The sequence below is a fragment of the Lepisma saccharinum genome, chromosome 18 (genome assembly GCF_977018435.1).
Source record: "Lepisma saccharinum chromosome 18, izLepSacc3.1, whole genome shotgun sequence".
In the NCBI taxonomy this organism is placed as follows: Eukaryota; Metazoa; Arthropoda; class Insecta; order Zygentoma; family Lepismatidae; genus Lepisma; species Lepisma saccharinum.
Window position 1 is genome coordinate 19,634,514 of NC_139246.1, and position 21,220 is coordinate 19,655,733.

General features: G+C 36.6%; 1 protein-coding gene across 1 annotated transcript in view; it reads right to left on the bottom strand.

Annotated features, from left to right (window-relative positions):
* Window positions 1-21,220, bottom strand: part of RPA1 (replication protein A 70) — a 142,316-nt gene that overhangs the window by 50,292 nt on the left and 70,804 nt on the right. The window contains exons 7-11 of the mRNA XM_083139866.1: window positions 17,290-17,494; window positions 13,881-13,993; window positions 9,493-9,630; window positions 5,880-5,988; window positions 3,382-3,574 (exon numbers count right to left, since the gene is read on the bottom strand). Of these exons, the coding sequence (XP_082995992.1) occupies window positions 3,382-3,574; window positions 5,880-5,988; window positions 9,493-9,630; window positions 13,881-13,993; window positions 17,290-17,494 (758 nt within the window). The remainder of the gene's footprint in view (window positions 1-3,381; window positions 3,575-5,879; window positions 5,989-9,492; window positions 9,631-13,880; window positions 13,994-17,289; window positions 17,495-21,220) is intronic.

The following is a 21,220-nucleotide window of genomic DNA, read 5'->3' on the forward strand; positions in this document are numbered from 1 at the left end:
AGACAGACAGACAGACAGACAGACAGACAGACAGACAGACAGACAGACAGACAGACAGACAGACAGACAGACAGACAGACAGACAGACAGACAGACAGACAGACAGACAGACAGACAGACAGACAGACAGACAGACAGACAGACAGACAGACAGACAGACAGACAGACAGACAGACAGACAGACAGACAGACAGACAGACAGACAGACAGACAGACAGACAGACAGACAGACAGACAGACAGACAGACAGACAGACAGACAGACAGACAGACAGACAGACAGACAGACACACACACACACACACACACACACACACACTAATGATGAAGGAGACAGTAAACACTTACCACATGAGAAATTATTCAATATTTCGCGATCTATGTCGCATTTTCAAGTTGAAGAAGAAAGATCGGCGTTACTAAGAGAAGAGGCACAGAATACTGACCGTAGTGTCTCTACGATCAGTGTTGCCAGAAACAGATGATAGATGACGAGAAGTACTTTCACCAGTGTTTACTGTAAGGTGGGTGGGTAATTTTGGGGAGGAGAGGAAACGGTTACTGGTTGGCTAGGTTGAGTCCGGGGGGTATAGTGGCATGCGTGCCTGTTATGTAGGCCTTTTCCCAGCAACTGCGGAAAGATGTGTCAGAGCAGGGGGGTAAAAGATGGATGATGGCAACACGGAAGCAGTTATTGAAGGTGGAGTTATGGCTGTTGGTGTGGATGGCAACTGTGAAATCGGAGTTTTGGGTGGAGGAACGGTGATTATTAATCCTTAGGTTCAAGGGGGTGGAGGTTTCGCCTATGTAGAAGTTGCCGCAGATTTGGCAGATGAGGGTGTAAATTAGGTTGGATGAGTGGCAGGTGCACATAGGGTGAAGGGTGAACTCGCCTGCCGCTGTGGGGATCAGGAGGGGTGGGGGAGGTGATGAGTATGGGGCAGGTCTTGCATCTGGGTTTGTTGCACCTGTGAGCTGGGGGGAGTGGTGTGGATGGGGTGGGAGTGTTTCGGACCAAGATGTTTTGGAGGTTGGGGGGGTGACGGAAGACGACCCTGGGTTTATCCCGAAAGATGTCCCTGGTATCAGGATCACTGTGCAGGATGGGGAGGAGGGAGTGGAGGGTATGTCTGATTTTCGTAATATGGGGGGTGGTATTGGGTGATCAGGGTTGGAGGGTTGATTTTGGGTTGTTTGGTGCGGTTGTGGGAGTTAGCTCTAGTGATTTGTTTGTTGATGAGGGTGGAGGGGTAGCCACGGTTGGTTAAGCCTTGGCGTAGGTTGTAGTTTTGGCGGGATGAGGATGATGAGTTGAGGTGCTGGCCTCTGAGGGCAAGGGAAAATGGGATGGCTTTTTTGGTGAGGTAGGGGTGTGAGCTGGAGTAGTGGAGATACTGGAGGTGGTTGGTCAGTTTAATGTGTATGGAAGTTTCCAAGTGGTCTCCCGCAATCTGGATGTCCACATCTAGGAAGGGTCACTTGGTCTTTGGAGTGGAACCAGGTGAATTTGAGGGTAGTGAAGTCGTTCAGTTGGTTTAGGAATGTTCCTCCACCCAAAACTTCCGATTTCACTGTTTCCATCCACACCAACAGCCATAACACCACCTTCAATAACTGCTTCCATGTTGCCATCATCCATCTTTTACCCCCCCGCTCTGACACATCTTTCTGCAGGCGCTGGAAAAGGCCTACATAACAGGCATGCACGCCACTATACCCCCCGGACTCAACCTAGCCAACCAGTAACCCTTTCCTCTCCTCCCCAAAATTACCCACCCACCTTACAGTAAACACTGGTTAAAGCACTTCTCGTCATCTATCATCTGTTTCTGGCAACACTGATCGTAGAGACGCTATCTGTGCCTCTTCTCCAAGTAACGCCGATCTTTCTCCTTCTAACTTGAAAATGCGACTCAGATCGCGAAATATAGAATAATTTCTCTTTGTGTGGTAAGTGTTTACTGTCACCTTCATCATTAGTATTTATCCGCCCTTCTGGCACCTTTTCTGATCCTATTCCTGTTTTATTATATATATATATTATATAGTAATATATATATATATATATATATATATACAGGAATAGGGTTAGAAATTGGTGCCAGAAGGGCGGATAAATACAAATAATGAAGGAGACAGTAAACACTTACCACAACGAATAGAAATAATTCAATATTTCGCGATCTGAGTCGCATTTTCAAGAAGGTAGATAAAAGATCGACGAAATATTGAATTATTTCTATTCGTTGTGGTAAGTGTTTACTGTCTCCTTCATTATTTGTATATATATATATATATATATATATATATATATATATATAAATCAAATAAGGTAAAAGGAAACACTCACCGGAGAGTAGGAAAATTCAAAATTTTCGCTAATTTATAGCATCATCGGTTCCGTCTTCTGTTTCTTCTCACACCGATGATGCTATAAATTAGCGAAAATTTTGAATTTTCCTACTGTCCGGTGAGTGTTTCCTTTTACCTTATTTGATTTTTACTTAGCCCTTTTGGCCACCCTTGCTTTTATCCATTTCTTCTCACACCGATGATGCTATAAATTAGCGAAAATTTTGAATTTTCCTACTGTCCGGTGAGTGTTTCCTTTTACCTTATTTGATTTTTACTTAGCCCTTTTGGCCCTCCTTGCTTTTATCCATTATATATATATATATATATATAAGGTGTGGAGTTTACATACGCCACTTCACATACTCCGACTAGAAATACATCTGCAAACACAAGTCACCAATGATACGGGATATAGTAATCTACGAAAAATTGTTATTTGTATAAGAATTTCAAATTTACTTAATCAACTTAAAGAAATCAACTTCAAGATATTTTATCTTGTAATAATCTTCAGTCTGTCAGATACAATTGTAGATTGTTCTGCAAAGGACACTATCAAAGAAAATGGGTTGAGAGAATTCTCATTTATTTTCCAAGAAGCTTTCTCTTTTCCTTCCTCCATACAAATAAAAGCTAAACTGGGAAAAACTTGCCTCAGGGCACTCATAAACATGTATAAATTCAATGGAATTGGGATTTTAAGAAGATGCAATTTTCCACGCCTACAGAGCCAATAATTCATGCATAATTCCCGGAATTCCTGGTGAGTAGCCACCCTGTAATTGTGTAGAGCAATCTCAGTACATCATTCCTTTCTGTGTTTGTATGAATGATTGAATAAAATATTCATGAAGAATCATGCATAATTTATGGTAAAAAAATTACTAATCACTATATAACCACCCTACTCCATTGCATCTGATGAGGGTGAGTAAGACTGATTTTTAAAGGTTTGGAAATCCTGTTCTAATTTGCTAACCACAGAAAATCCAAATTTGAAACACTGAAGGTATTGTGACCCTGATACAAAAATTGACCCATAGAGGGAACAAGATTGCCTACCTTCTTGTTGCATTCGGGAGTTGGGCATGCCTGGTACAATGAATTCTCCTTCTTGATCAGCACAACGGTAGCCTTTGACGTAAAGTAATCTGCCTTTTCTCCACTGCCCAGTTGCTCCTGCTTTGCTTCGGCAAAACTCTTCCATGCACTGCTCATTCCTGCAACATGGTGACAATAAGAATCCTACTACTATACTCAGGTAACAGTATAAAATGTATTTCTTCATTACACAAGCAAATAGGCACAGGTATGAGTTATTCTTGTACGTAAAATGTGAAAATCTTGTTTCTTGTTCAAAGTATCATATTTTCTAATCATTAGAGGCACATGCTTTTGGTAAATAAAAAAGCAAAACTTCTGTACAAAAACAGTCAATTTCAGGTTCAAAAGCAGTATATAAATTGACATTTTGGTTATAAAATTGTAAGTATAATCCTATTTGATCTACAAACTGCACTTATTACACAAAATAAACATATCCCTTCTGATAGTACACTTATGTAGTTACCACAATATTAAGTATATTCCTGTATAAAGAAGGTCCAATTTTGCTTCTCAAATATTTACAGCATGAATAATAAATTTTCTGTGAATTCCATAACTCACAGGATAATTCAAACTTCAGAAAGTATTGCGTCAGTAAATAAAATTATAATTTCGTTTAAGAGTTCATTTCGCATCATTTCGTGATAAGACAGGGTAGAAAAATGCACCTCACACCTTTCAGAAACATGACAAATTAACATTACAATGTGATATTTCACATTTTGTGTTTAAAACGAAATATGAATGCACCTACTAATCACTTCTTTATTTTCTAAAAATTCAAAGGAAAGTTTCATGTCTTAGTTTTTTCCCCCCCTTCCTTCCCATCCTCGCAGACTATCTAAAAGTCAACAAGTTTTTCAACGAACATAATAGAAATTAGCAATCCCCTTCTTTTCTAAAATATCTAAAAGATCACCACCTCCTCCTTGATGTCTAAAAACAAGTGATCAGCTGCTTGAATAATCAATAAATCATCACAGTGAACATTACGAGTAAATTGCAATCACCCCTCATTCATTATTATTTTTTATAGCGAGGGGGTTCTAAACAAAAAGTAATTGTCAGTACCAACTATGAATCTGTGCCACACGGTTGCATACCGTATCAATTAATTGTAATTGCTAGTCATATTAGTTGTAATTACTAGTCATATAATCATACATAATATTGTTTTTATATCATATCGACGTGCGTATGTTATTATCAATTGTAATGTTTTAGGGAATGGATTTTTTTTAGGGAATCAAAAGAAGGCTATGTTTTGTTGTTTTTTATATTTTGTCTGTTTGTTTTTCTAAAAAAATACATGGAATTGGCGAACCTGGGTCATGTCAAGCTTTGCGATTTGACTTTTAAATTTTCAACTTAGAAAATTTTCTCCGCCGCGGCAGAACGTATCAATCCCTAAGATCATATGTTTATTTTATTTAAGTCTCTCTGAACGCTTCATGTTGACCAGGGCATTCACTTGTTTTTCTCAGTTGTCTCAAGCCTCTGAGGCATGTTTACAATGCATTGTGTTGTGCCATGCAAACCTCCTGAGCATTCAGGAAACAGGTAATACTTCTGGTTATAGAGTCAGCGGTTTGCATGGTAGCAATTAAATAACACGATTCGGCATAGAGGAAGAGCTCGATGGCCTAGTAATATAGAGGTGAGACAAGCTGAGAGGGGACTGACTTTTGGGATTGAGTTGAGAGAGTGGAGGTGGTCAGCAAGGCAGTAGGTCAGAAGTGGAACGACACTTTGGTCGACGAATTGGAGAAGCTTACAGAGGACTTCGCTTATTTGATTCAGCTAAAGATTTCAGATAGACAGGTAATTATCCTACACCCAGCCATGATTCAGGTTCAACGGTTCAGAAAACCCAACGAGTGACCATTGTCTTTTCTGTAGTTTAGTTCCTTAGTGTGATTTTGTACCTTTCGCATTGCCAAGCGTTAACTCGTCATGCCAATGACGAGTGGTCTCATCAGAGGATGAATGATGAGTAATTTACATCACCCATTGATTAATTGGTTAACAGTTTAGGTATTCATAAGATCCCACGAACTTTAAGGTTCGTTACGATACTAACAGAGTACGAAATGCAGTTTCTCAGGTTTCAAGCATAACATTAAGAAAAGTCATTGGCTATGATGCCCTCTACCTGCTGTGAAAGTGCCTCTGTTGTACAGTAACTCCCAGTATATGTACAGTCACGGACACTTCTGGGTTGTAATAATGCCACAGAAAGTTGCAAGAGTTGTTGCAAACCAGAATGTCCATGACTACAAAATGTACAATTTTAGAGTAATTATAGAAATATTGCACAATAATGTTAGCAATTTTCATAAAAACTAATATGCTTACATTAGCTGGTAGCAACTTATCTGTCCCATGCATTACAGATTTCAACTAGGCTACACAATATACCTGATCCTCCAGCTCCGGTTCTCAATGATATATTCTGAGTCTCCTGTGTTGACCCTTCATTGTCAAACCAGCCACGCAGCCTATGAGCCTCAGGGACATCAGGATCAATCTGTAATTTCAAGAAACAGAGATTTAATACATCGCAACTACAATTTAGAAATATCCTTGCAGATAGATATATATAAAAGGACAGTTCAGAAACAGACTGGAATTACAATAATTTTTGTTCAACTGTTGGCCCTTTAACCACAGTTTTTACTTTCTATTCTTACCTATGTTTCAGAGACTGGTTCTGTCTTTGTCCTCAGAGTTCTGTATTTGTGTCTAAGTATTCATCTGTCCATAGTCCACAAACACAGGATGTGTTTATGGAAAACATCAATTTGCAGGAGCACACAAAACTTAAAATAATTCAGGCGCAGGCCCCTTTTCTCAGGAGCCAGCATATTTTTTTCATATACAGGCCAAGAAAGCCATTCATCCAACTAAGATAAAGCTACATATTTTGAAATGTGACCTTAAAACATTCATTTATTATTAATACAAGATTGGATTAAAAGTAATTAATTCTTGCAGCAGAGTGACCTTTCTACAGAAGGTTCAACTGGTAACATCATGAAGAACAATGCAATATATTCTAATAATTGGCTGACTACCTTATCGAAGCAGATTTTAAAATTCGATTGGTAACACTGGAAAAATTGATAATGGCATTTTTATTATTCTGATTTAGTGATACACGTGATACAGAAAACAGACAAAATACTCATTATTTTTTTTAAAAAAATGATTGTCTTTTCTTTTTTTTTTTTGATGACCAGGCACCATGTATTTTTGTACCCTTGTCAATATGCATGGTTATAATGTAAGGCAGTGGTTCTCAAACCTTTTTCTCATGGTACAATTTAGTTGTAACTAAAAGTCTAGTACCCCCACCATAGGTTTTCTATGACTAAGGGGTTTTGGGGTTTTCTTTTGGCTGTCTGATTGGTGGGCATTTTTATATGTTGGAGGCGTGTATCTGCAATGGAGCAATGGCATTCGGGCAGTATGTGGAAATATGGCAAACAAATAAACATTAGAATCTTACGTTTATTATCTTACTAGCTGATTGCCTGGCATTTACCAGGTATTTATTTATCGCAATCTTGTACTAGACAGGAAAATAATGAATTGTAACTATAGTGTAAAATGTAACTAATTTTAAATGTGATTGTGAATGTCACCAATTAGATTAGAGACTCCGAAAACTATGTATTCGATACTAATCTAGGTCATTCGTGGCATTTTATTTTTCACCTCCTCTCACCCCCATGCCAATAGGTAATGAACTTGGAAGTTGAACCGCATTGGGAGTGTCACGAAAACTATGGATTCCATTCGCCTGAATGTTAGACAACCAGAGAACCACTATCGTTGTGCGGGATTTCATAGAGTCATGGATGTCTGTGCGGAATTTAAAATCGGTGGTTCTCGATTATTTTTACGTCACCCCTTCCCACCCCCACCCCTAGGGGTGCCAGGGGTGTCTTACCCCCACAGTATTTCTTTCCAGGTTGCAAGTGATACGTGTACCAAGTTTAGTTGAAATCGCTCCAGGCATTCGAGAGTTATTGCTGAACAAACAAACACACACATATACACACATACATCCATTTATATATATATATATATATATATATATATATATATATATATATATATATATATATATATATATATAAGCAAGGAGGGCGAAAAGGGCCAAGTAAAAATCAAAGAAGGTAAAAGGAAACACTCACCAGACAGTAGAAAAATTCAAAAATTTCTCCTCACACCGATGATGCTATGAAATTAGCGAAAAATTTGAATTTTTCTACTGTCCGGTGAGTGTTTCCTTTTACCTTCTTTGATTTATATATATATATATATATATATATAGTTTGGGTGTTCTTACCTTTACAATCTTTATGATTAGTTACAAAAATAAATGTGAAACCATGCATGTTAAGAAGTACATAAAAAAACATTAATTTTTATATTTTTTTTCCTACAGTTGTTTGGAGTTTTTATTGTAAATCCAGTTTCTAGTTACAAAGATGTGCCTGCTTAGCCTGACACAGTTTCTTGATGTCTGGTTGTGCACTTGAAACTTTCAAACTGAGATTCGGTTTCAAATTTAGTCTATTATAGATTTCGAACAAGCATTTTATTTCCGAACATATGAATCAAAGATAAGAGTGTCAGTGACAAAATCAGCCATATTTTTCTGCTTTTTGTGTTGAGTGTTAAAGCTTTGCAGTCTGAAACAATGAAGTATGCTCTACACACCTGGAGTAAAAATATTGTCAAGTGGGTATTCTCGACATTTCTCTTCCAAGTTGATCACGTACAACCTTCAAGCCGTTCATGTACTCCTGGGGGTACCACAGTTTGAGAACCACTGGTGTAAGGATTCATATAAACAAGAGTGCCAGGGAGGATTATCTATTGGTGGCCGAGGCTCCACCTTGTCTAGTGGTCTGGGTAAGACCTGTTTTTAGATGTAAATTGCAAGGGGAGAATATCCTTGCAGAGGCCCAGACCCAACCATGTCAGAGAAGTTTGGGGTTGACACTTGAAGTGATCAACTTGAAGATCTACATTTGATTCTCTCAGTGCCGGCTATGTGCAACTGTCAGCCACTGAATGGTTACATGCATATGGTTCCCATGCTACACTTTTCCTAGATTGTATCCTGATTGGCCAAAGCAGGGTTGGATAAAGTGATATGAGGAGTTAGTGTTTTATATGAACATCACCAATCAGCTACAAAGATGTACAGTAACTTAGTTCGGACATGCACTTAGGATTATTTTTTTTTTCTGAAATGCCACAAAATTTCATCCTGCTGATTAAATATTGAATGGCAAAAAATAAAATAAAAAAAGTTAAAGACTGGATCTCTACAGGCCTCCCCGATGGCATAGTGGTAGCGTCATAGCCTTGTAATCAAGGGGTCCCAGGTTCGATAACCGGTGGAGGCACATAGTGGTTCGGATCCCACTTTAATACTGTACGTCCAGTCCCAATTAGCCTTACTGTGCATAAGAGGCAACAATCTTGCATGTCACTAGTTACGAAATAGTATCTACCATCACTATTAATTTTTACTTAATGTTAATGCCACTGAAACAACAGACTGAAAGGTAAAAGGTAAAGGTAAAGTGCTCCCCTGTGCATAGCACCATGCCATGAAGGCATATAGGGGGTGTGGGGGTAAAGCCCCACACTTTCTTGATCCGGTCGTGAGTGGGGGTGATGTGATCAGCATCACGCCCCTGACCGCCTTTACCCCCCAGGGTTTCCCCCAGGTACCCATGTTATTCGACGTTGGGTGGGCGCCGGGGCCACTTTCACCGTTATAAAAGTTCCTGGATTTGAACCGGCTGGGAATCGAACCCGGGACCTTTAGCATGGCAGTCAGACTCATTACCGACTGAGCCACCGCAGCCACTGAAAGGAGAAGTACTAAACAATGTTCCAATAAATAAACTGAATAACAATAGTGGTGTCCATTGATGAGAGTCTGGGTGAACCCCACAGACATTTTACAGAGAAGAAATTAATATTAGTAACAATACCGTTCCCTTACCTGCATCAAACTTGACATGAGAAGAGACACTGATTTTCCTCCACCATATTCACTGACGCGAGCATTCCTAACTGCAACCACAGGTTGGCGGGTGCCATCAAATTCCTCTGCTTGTGTGCCCCACAAGGTTAAGGACACCTGAAAATGTACATCATAAAAATTAGCATTAACAGATTCGATAATAATTAGGGATGAGATGATAAATTGGTATTGGTTAATACTAGTATTGATACCATGCTTGAAAATTGTAACAATTAAAAGTTGTTCAAAATAATAATTAATATTAATATTAGTGAGTATTGTCCACTCCAATTATAACAGGGTGTCTACCAAAATGACAAATCCAAAATTCTTGACTTTATCATTACCTTTTCTTGACCTTTCATTCCTTTTTCCTTGACCTGTTTTCCTCTTTTTCTTAACTTATTTAACCGCCCCCTACTTATGTATGTTGGAAATTAAGAAAATATATATTTTTATTGAATGTAAAAAACCCTTCCACAAGGCCAGTTAAGATGAACACTGAAGCTGTACTTTAACAAGAAGCTTTAATTAATAATGCATGTAAAAATTAATGCTTCAGACTTCATCCTGGATGGGAATGGCCACACTACTTTATTTAATATTTTTACAAAACTTCGTGCTTTCAAGAATGTCATTCTTAAGAAACAAAGTGAACAAATCCTAACCACAACTCAATGCAATTTTAGATTTCAAAATATTCAATTTTATCAAATCCCAGAACAATGTGAATTCACTATACAGTAAAAATTACTGACCACAAGCATAATTTCTTGACTTTCTTGACTGGGAGACACGCTGTATAAGCATAAATTTGCCAGAGGGTTGATTTAAATTATTCAAAAATTACATCAGAATACAAAAATACCTGTTACATAATCACAAAATACAGTATTTTCACAATATTGGTACAAAATCAATGGAAACTTCAAATCTTGCATAACTCCCGAGATAATTACACTCTGCAAAAGTGTCATGTGGCATTTATCTGGGTCCTGCAAAGGACCAAAATGCCAGAAAAGTATTGGCTGGTATTGGTAAATAAACAAATACTTTCCGATTCCAATACCACTGGTATTGGTCGATACTGATACATCGGAGATCAAATATATTTTTGCAGTGAGATTGTGGAGAGAAATGAACTTTGTATTTCAATGATCTTCATATGTGAAATTATGAATACTGTATTTTACAGTAAAAGTCTAGTAGATTGTGATAGCATAGTTCTAATGGAAAACTGATGTATTATAATTTATACTTAATCTGAACAACTTTATTTTTTTATTTTTTTTGTAACAATCCTCAAGTATCAATATCCCTGAATATCAGTAAGAATATCAGCAGTTCAAAATGGTACAGGCTCAGAATGCATTGAAAAGCTTCTCACACCATGTGCTGACACAAGTTCTTCTCACACTTAATGCATACAGGGAAACAGTATTATAAAATGATCCTTTTTCAGTCATCCTCAGGATAAGATTGATCATCCAACCTGTTGCCCTTTCAGTCGCATATTCTGAAAATCTGTCCTAGTTTACCTCAACAATTCTTATTTATTGTGTGTGTATATATATATATATATATATATATATATTTATTAATTCGACACAATAGAACTAAGACACTAATGCAGCCATGCAAGTAAAATAAAACAGACGTCTAACAACTTCTAAATTTCCAGCAATTTCTATAGATATGAAAAAGTTGGTTTGTTGAATATGCCACTGCTTTCCATGATAGTGATGGTTTGACAGTTCATGCATCCATCAAACTAGAAAAAGTCATCCCCAGCAGCTATTGTCATGCATTTTCAGGCATACACATGAGCATCCTTGGCACACTGCTGCCTCCTATTGGCCAGAACATGCCAACTCTATCCATGGCTAGAGGAAAGTTGTTAGTGTGTGCTGCTGTATTGGAAACATTGAGGTGACAATGTCCATAGCTTTAAGAATTTGTGATCATCCTCGAATTTCAGGTATTCTTGATGATTGCCGTGTTCTTAAATCTGAACTAGTGATTATCAGATAACTATCAACATGAATTTAATCGCCAATAGCTAGAAGCACATATTTTTGATAAATAAAAATGCAAAATTTCGGTGTTATAGTGGTGAAAAATCGGACCAAAAGAAGTACATAAAATGACATTTTGGTTTTAAAACTACATTTATGTAGTTACCAGAATATTAAGTTTATTCCTGTATAAAAGGGGTACATTTTTCCTTCTAAAATATTTACAGCAGAATTAATCAATTTTCCATAAATTAAGAAAATATATATTTTTATTGAATGTAAAAAACCCTTCCACAAGGCCAGTTAAGATGAACACTGAAGCTGTACTTTAACAAGAAGCTTTAATTAATAATGCATGTAAAAATTAATGCTTCAGACTTCATCCTGGATGGGAATGGCCACACTACTTTATTTAATATTTTTACAAAACTTCGTGCTTTCAAGAATGTCATTCTTAAGAAACAAAGTGAACAAATCCTAACCTCAACTCAATGCAATTTTAGATTTCAAAATATTCAATTTTATCAAATCCCAGAACAATGTGAATTCACTATACAGTAAAAATTACTGACCACAAGCATAATTTCTTGACTTTCTTGACTGGGAGACACGCTGTATAAGCATAAATTTGCCAGAGGGTTGATTTAAATTATTCAAAAATTACATCAGAATACAAAAATACCTGTTACATAATCACAAAATACAGTATTTTCACAATATTGGTACAAAATCAATGGAAACTTCAAATCTTGCATAACTCCCGAGATAATTACACTCTGCAAAAGTGTCATGTGGCATTTATCTGGGTCCTGCAAAGGACCAAAATGCCAGAAAAGTATTGACTGGTATTGGTAAATAAACAAATACTTTCCGATTCCAATACCACTAGTATTGGTCGATACTGATACATCGGAGATCAAATATATTTTTGCAGTGAGATTGTGGAGAGAAATGAACTTTGTATTTCAATGATCTTCATATGTGAAATTATGAATACTGTATTTTACAGTAAAAGTCTAGTAGATTGTGATAGCATAGTTCTAATGGAAAACTGATGTATTATAATTTATACTTAATCTGAACAACTTTATTTATTTTTTTTTTTTTTTTTTGTAACAATCCTCAAGTATCAATATCCCTGAATATCAGTAAGAATATCAGCAGTTCAAAATGGTACAGGCTCAGAATGCATTGAAAAGCTTCTCACACCATGTGCTGACACAAGTTCTTCTCACACTTAATGCATACAGGGAAACAGTATTATAAAATGATCCTTTTTCAGTCATCCTCAGGATAAGATTGATCATCCAACCTGTTGCCCTTTCAGTCGCATATTCTGAAAATCTGTCCTAGTTTACCTCAACAATTCTTATTTATTGTGTGTGTATATATATATATATATATATATATATATATATTTATTAATTCGATACAATAGAACTAAGACACTAATGCAGCCATGCAAGTAAAATAAAACAGACGTCTAACAACTTCTAAATTTCCAGCAATTTCTATAGATATGAAAAAGTTGGTTTGTTGAATATGCCACTGCTTTCCATGATAGTGATGGTTTGACAGTTCATGCATCCATCAAACTAGAAAAAGTCATCCCAGCAGCTATTGTCATGCATTTTCAGGCATACACATGAGCATCCTTGGCACACTGCTGCCTCCTATTGGCCAGAACATGCCAACTCTATCCATGGCTAGAGGAAAGTTGTTAGTGTGTGCTGCTGTATTGGAAACATTGAGATGACAATGTCCATAGCTTTAAGAATTTGTGATCATCCTCGAATTTCAGGTATTCTTGATGATTGCCGTGTTCTTAAATCTGAACTAGTGATTATCAGATAACTATCAACATGAATTTAATCGCCAATAGCTAGAAGCACATATTTTTGATAAATAAAAATGCAAAATTTCGGTGTTATAGTGGTGAAAAATCGGACCAAAAGAAGTACATAAAATGACATTTTGGTTTTAAAACTACATTTATGTAGTTACCAGAATATTAAGTTTATTCCTGTATAAAAAGGGTACATTTTTCCTTCTAAAATATTTACAGCAGAATTAATCAATTTTCCATAAATTGCATAACTCACAGGATAATTCAAACTTCAGAAAGTGTTGCGTCGCTAAATAAACTAAATTTCGTGTTTAAGAGTCTATTTCGCATTTTGCGGTTCATTTCGCATCATTTTGTGATAAAACAGGGTAGGAAAATGCACCTCACACCTTTCAGAAACATGAAAAATTAACATTACAATGCGTTATTTCACATTTCGTGTTTTTGTCAAAAACAAAATATGCATGCCTCTATCAATAGCCAATACTTGTCACTACTTTACATACCTCAGTGTTAGTAGAATCTACCAGTTGTATCTCTCTCTTCTTTAGTTCTCTGTTTGTTGTACGAGCAACTAAACTCTGGACATCAGAGTATGACTTGCAAACACCAATTATATCTGAAAAGCACAAGCAAGTCATATCAAATGAACATTCATGTTTCAAAGAACTAAATGCGGCAAGATTCAAACAGCACCTGGCTAATGCTAAGAAAATACACCATACCAGGGGATAATCCAGAATTTTCCATCTGGAGCAGGTTAAGTTCATTTTTAGGGGGTGTGAGAGGATAAATGTTGAGCAAGTGACCAAAATTTGTGCCTTTGTGGGGAACTGTTAGCAGGGGTGTGGATAAATCACTGAAACTACCAAGGAATCATCATCAAAGTGGAACTAAAGTAGTTATTTATTACACTCATCGATAATTTTCAGAGCTGATTCCAATATACACGGTGGCCCATAAATCTGGCAACACTTACTAAAAACAAATGCGGAAGGGCAAACAAGAACATCCTGATATGTGATATAGAAAAGGGGTGAATTTTTTTAGGATATGTTATCAACACGGCAGCCATATTGAAGTCCAACATTTTGGAGTCAAAATCATTTTTCTTAAATGGAAAAGTGGGCATGTTATGACATCGTCATAATCGCATGTGAATCTTTAAGAACTTTGCATATTCATTCATAGATGGTGTAAGAAGCACAATTGATGTGTGTTCCCGTCTTGTAAAACAGAACTTCTGCTAGTTTAAGAAAGTTCCTGTAGATGCCTTACGGATCCTTTTCATTTACTTGAGTTGTGAAAATTGTCACTAAATTTAACATACAGCTTTAATGTCATATTGTTTGAAAGCATCCATAAAATGTGACGTCATATTTGAATAATAACTGAGTTCATATTTTTTGAGTATTGTTAACAGAAGTTGATGTAGTCATTGATCTCTGCTGGTGTACAATTTGCAAGATGTTGGATGACTGATGCATTTTTAAGTGTTGAAATGTGTGGCGAGTTTGGAAGAGGGGAGAAAAAGAACACCTAGTGTCATGGACAACAAGGACGTAGCTTGGTTTTAGCACTGAGAAGGAATCGCTTTAAGATTTTGTGTTTCGGAGTTATGGTCTGGCTTTATTCATTTATCAGCACAACCTATGTGATATGCTGTTCGTGCAGGGAGAACAATATGGACTAAGGAGACTGGCATATAAGTTTCTTGTCAAGAAAGTACAGACTGCAGAGTTGTGTTTCTCCGAATGCATTGCCCATGTTAAGGTAAGACAGTTTCAGTCTTAACAAGCGCCGTTCTACGAAAGCAGACGAAGAGACCGAAAACAGTCATGTACAACGCCAAAACCCCGATGCACGGTAAAAGAAGGAAGCAATACACAGACACGAGAACAGCAGAAAGTGAAAGGGCTGTGTCAACTAGCGCTGCCACAAGCACAAGCGGAAGAAGGAGGAACCACGCTGTCCACAGCAAGACAGTGCATGCCTGACGAAGCCACCAGACGGGTGGCGAAATCGATCGCGAGAAAAATTTACATGGAAAAATGAAAAGAAGCTTATCAGAATAAATTACCTATCTCCGCGTAACCACCAAACAGATATCTTTAGATACAATGTGCATCATTACATAACGAAGCATTACAGTCCGCATGGTGTTGACAAAATATATATTCAATGTGGATGTAAGTTTTGATAATCGATAGGCTGTTCTTTAAACGCAGCATATGCATATTTCAATAATAAAGTAGAAATATTCGCTTCGCGCCAAATCAGTCTGCTGTCAGATTAAATGGAGTATTAATACGTATATTTTGCAAGTTTGCATTGCAGCATTCAGGAGTTATGTTGTAAAAATTTCCATTGCTCCTTACATTCTCCTAAAACATTTCTGCAAGATTACTTTTGAATGAACACGCAAGTATGTGTGTACGACTGTAGTGTATCAATATTGATACTATATGCATCGTAGTATTGAAATGTTGATCAACATTCTAAAATTGAGACACTTGTATTATGACGAGTGTGTCTCAAGAGAGATTTTGTAAGGTTTATACATGATGATTGACTTGGTAAATATATTGTTTGATTTTGAAAGTAATGTTCACCCTTCTGTGGAAAGGGTTATTTGATAAAAAAGCACGTTCATTGTTTTTCTAAAGCATCATATTCGTAGAATAAAATATCTTAGTAGAGATAATACGTTTCGAGTAACATCGAAGAAATTGATGTGACAATATATGGTTAAGAACTTATCAATTTAACTTGTCATACTAAGATGGTGGTTCTGATAAAAAAATATTATCGCAATAAACATAATGTTCGAAATTTGAATTTGCTCAAATTTATCCAAAAATTTACGAAGGTCGCCACAAGTGTTATTTGGTTGTCTTGATAACGATCCTTCTCTTCAAGATTGGAGAATTTCCCTGTGCATAACAGACATGTGTGTTTAATCATCAATTGTGCGAGGGTTGATCAAAAAGTAATTGGGCCAAATTTAGATTGAAATAATCACAACCAATTGTTCTTTGGCTTCAAATAAGTGAAGTAGATATGCGAGGGTTGCCCATGAGGTAACTGGATGGGTAACGAAAATTCAAAATAAATATAGGGTAGTATTTATTGATCCTCATGTTCGATAAGAGAAATGGGATAGTTGTTTGTAATCTTTCTTTTGTTTCTTGAGTCTGCAGACCAATGAACCTCCAAACTGCACATTGTACATTACTGGACAGTTACATTACCATTACAATTTGGCATGAATAATTTTACATTTTTCTTATTTATTATTATCTTTAATTATTTTGGAAGTCATGAGTATAAGTCTGGGGTTTTGTAACTTGGTTGGTTTGGGGACCACCGCACCTGTGGCGAACCATCTTAATGTGACAAATGAAAATTGTCTAGAATTTCCCAAAGAACACATTGGTATGCATAGTTTCAACACATCATCAACGCTCTTGCTGCTGGAGACATGATGTTAATTATGGTCTAAAATGCTGGAATAACAGTTTAAAACAAGCATGATGTTAAAATTAAGGACATCATCATGTCTCTCATGAAATTCTGGCCCTTTAGCTTCCTTCTTTTCGGAGGGTGCACAGCACAACTGGTTACATATTGATCAGGTGACTAAAGAATGAATCACAGAGTTTCATGTCTTTTAATCAAGAAATATAATTTCAATCCAATTTCATAGTTTGATTAATTTAAGTTTCAAAACAAGTAACTGAATTCACATTTACATGATTTCTCTGTAATTGATTTTTTCAGGTTTGTTAAGGACACTTATGCAGAATTTGTGCTTAAGTCCAGAGGATCAATAGTTTCACCATAGCAATAAAAAGTTAATTAGTAACCTTACTTTCTTCTCATAATAATAATACCACCACCACTTGAAATACTCACCGACAATAGCATTGGCTGCCATATCCTGCAGTTGTGGGATAGGTACAAAGTTGAAAGTCACACCAGGAACTTCAGATGTGTTTTCATGGCATGGGATCACCTGTGTATCACTGGTAAAGGTCATCTCGTAGTCATTCTTAATGCTTGTGTAATTCTTGTTTGCCGTTTTCAGCGTGCATTTGCTTAGGAAATACACTTTGCCAACCTGCAAATTATGTACAATAATTAATTTAAAACCTCAATGGTTCACTAATCTCCTTAATTAATGTTTGTAACTAGGTGACTACTGTGGGTTTTTACATTTTAAAAAGAAACTGGATATTTAGTAGGGTTAAGCTGATGCAGACGGTTGAAATTTGATCATCGATACCAGCGAATATTCTTACAGGATTCGAGTGTCTTTTAGAGTCTGTAAAAATGCCATTTGGCACTTTCATTGAGTTCAAATATCATGAAAATTATGGAGAATGCATCGTTTTCATTATCTTTACATCATGGGAAGAAATGGATTGTGTATTTGCTTCTACTAGATTCGACTGAGGGTGGTGTATATATTCACCCAGATGTTGAGAACATAACAATCACGTTAGGTGAGATTATGCTAGCTGTTTTAAACAAAAAAACAGTAGCATAAGAGGAAGAAGATGAAAAAGAAAAAGAGAAAAAGACAAAAACAGAAGAAAGAGAATATAAGTTAGATGTAAGAAAAGTTGTCTGCTTTCGTGTGGTGTAGTTAGTTGTTGTTGTATGCACTTGTTTACACACTATAAAGATTCATTCCACATGAACCTGAAGTACATACATGCCGACATGCTATGTATTATTGAACAAGTGTATTTGTGTATTATTTACATTTGTTGTGGAATATGAAAGCATTCTATAAAAAAATATTGCTTAAAAGAATACTGGTGTCTTATTTCAGTTAATTTTGTTCAATGGAATTCTGTTAAAAAAAAAAAGAACCTACATTTTCCAGTAACAGCTTCTTCAGAAAATTACACACTTAAGGGGTTAAACGATTATTATTTTATGTGAAATTATGAATACTTTTAAACCAAAACTGTCAAATTGCTATGAAGCAGTTTCAATGGAAGTTTTATGTACTGAAATTTATATATACAGTAGAGCGTCGATTATCCGAAGTAATTGGGGGACATGGGTGTTCGGAAAACTGGTTTGTTCGGATAATCGAACTGTACATGTTTATTTGCCAAAAAGAAGTACTGTACAGTAAATTTATTCATAAAAACAGGCATCTCTTTAAGTATTACAAAGTAACGTACAAAGGCAACTTTAGTAGGAATATATAGTATGTGGTACAGTTTATTAAACAAAAATATGTACATATTACATACGCATTTTGCATGAACAATACACACAGTACACAAAATTAACGTTTAAAAAAATCCTTTATTTTGGTCAGCAGCGCCTTATGAAGGCCCCATTAGAAGCAATGTTCCGCCAGCGGTGGCTCAGTGCGGCGACTACTGTGGGAAACTTGGTTTGGGAGTGAGGGGGATGATGGATGGTAGGGTGGGAGAGTAACAGGTGCGAGCGAGTACACAGTTCGGTTAAGCGGTCGTTCGGTTGACCGACGTTCGGATAATCGACGCTCTACTGTATTCTGAACTACTTTCAATTGATAAAATTTTCAAGTATCAGGATCAGAGGGACTTGGTAAGAGCATTCAAAGTGGTATAAGCTCAGCCAAAATATTTATCCTTTGCCCTTCGAAACCAGGACATTCAAATATTTACTGTATGTTCACACTCATAAAAATTACAAAATGGCAGGATTTTGCACTTATTTATAGAAATATTGAACTGGTAAATTCTTGCTAATTTTATCAAAATGTGAAAACTGAGAGAATACCAATTAATCTGTCTTACATCTGTTGAGCACATAATGGATGATAGATTACAGATGCGTGATTATTAACAAAGTGAAAGATAAGACTGAATATTTATCTATAACAATTTCTGAACACAATACATTTAAAAACAGAATCAGAATTTACACTCAATTTGGCAAAACAAGTTCCCTGACTTTTCAGATCTTCCACGCAGTTTTAAAAGAAATGTCCAGACCATTCTATTGTAGATTAATAATAATAATAATAATATAACCCATGCTGCGACAGCCCTCCAAAGGGCCTGGGCTTATCTCCCGACTGCCTGTCTCCCTTCCACGATCCTACCTAGAGGTGTGGAGATCTTCAACAGGTAATGGGGTGATGTGAGGTCAGCATGTCGAACCCTCAGCCGTTGTAGGAGATTTCCGAGACCGGGTTAAGCTACTCACTTGTAGCTCCCCAATTTCATCACGATGGTGGGTTGCCACCGGTCCCATGCACAGGCCGAGAACCCATGCTGTCCTGCAGTCTATTGTGCATTACCATGCTAATAAATTCTTAAGTGTTAAATGCACTTGATAACCAGTAGAATTGAGTTTATTCAACCTTGTGTGAAATAAATCAATAAAGTTAAATTTAAAAAAACATTTTGTCTAACTCTCATCAAGAAGCTGGTTCAAGAAAGAAGAATTTATTTTCCTTACGAAATCCTACCTACCTACCTACACACACACACACACACACACACAGACACAGAAACACAAAAAAGAGAGAGAGAGATCTGCAGACTTTTCCAGGATTTTAGGTGTATTTTCAAATGCCATGGCTTTTTCAATCATAGGTTGATTTCCCTTACTTTTCCAGGTTTCAAGCCAGTGGGATATCCACAGAATACAAGTCAAAAGTAGAAGTATCTTGTCTTGGTCTGAACTGTCAAATCTATATGAGCCCTCTTTCAGGGGTGGAAAAGGATTTCTGCATTAAAACACATTAAACTTAAATCAAAAAAATTATGTGTTTAAAATTAGAGCTGAGCCAATATCAATACCAACGTATCGGTATCGAAAAGTATCAGTTGGATATTATTTACAGATACTGGTCGATACTCTTCCTGCATTTTGGTCATTTGCAGGGTCCATAAAAATGCCACACAACACATTCACAGTCTAATTATCCTGGAAGTTATGCAAAATTGGAAGTTTCCACTGAACTTACCAATATTATGTGAAAAAACTGTATTTTTGTGATTATATAACAGATATTTTTGGTCTTTTGATGTAATTTTTGAATATTTTAAATTAAACTGTACTAAATTCATGCTTACAATTGAAGTGAAATACTCAGCCACTAACATTAATCAGTATTTAGCACAATTTTTAATTTTTCATTTTACAATTTTCAAGTATTGGCTTCGATATCAGTGGGAATCGCTAAGAGTATCAGTATATGTACGGATATTGGCTCAGCACTAGTTAAAATGCATACAAACATTCAAGTTATGCACTAGTTATGTTTCACTACAGTACCATGAATATGCAATTCCCACGATGTATTGCATTTGAAGCTTATTTAATGTAGTGGCTCAAAAATCCTGAAGGACACAGATAGGAATCGAACTTATGGTGCACCTGTGATTTTACTAAAAATCTGGTGTGTGACTACTGGAATAGTTGGTTAGTGAACCCAGATTTGCAGTAAAATCACAAATCCATACTTCTTGTACTTATTTAAAGTAAAGTGCTTGCCCTGTGCTTTGACAGGTTTCTACCAAAATAACAAATCCAAAATTCTTTTTTTCATGATCTTTCCCCCCTTTTTCTTAATACAGTAGAGCTTCGATTATCCGAACGTCGGTCAACCGAACGACCGCTTAACCGAACTGTGTACTCGCTCGCACCTGTTACTCTCCCACCCTACCGTCCATCATCCCCCTCACTCCCAAACCAAGTTTCCCACAGTAGTCGCCGCACTGAGCCACCGCTGGCGGAACATTGCTTCTAATGGGGCCTTCATAAGGCGCTGCTGACCAAAATAAAGGATTTTTTTAAACGTTAATTTTGTGTACTGTGTGTATTGTTC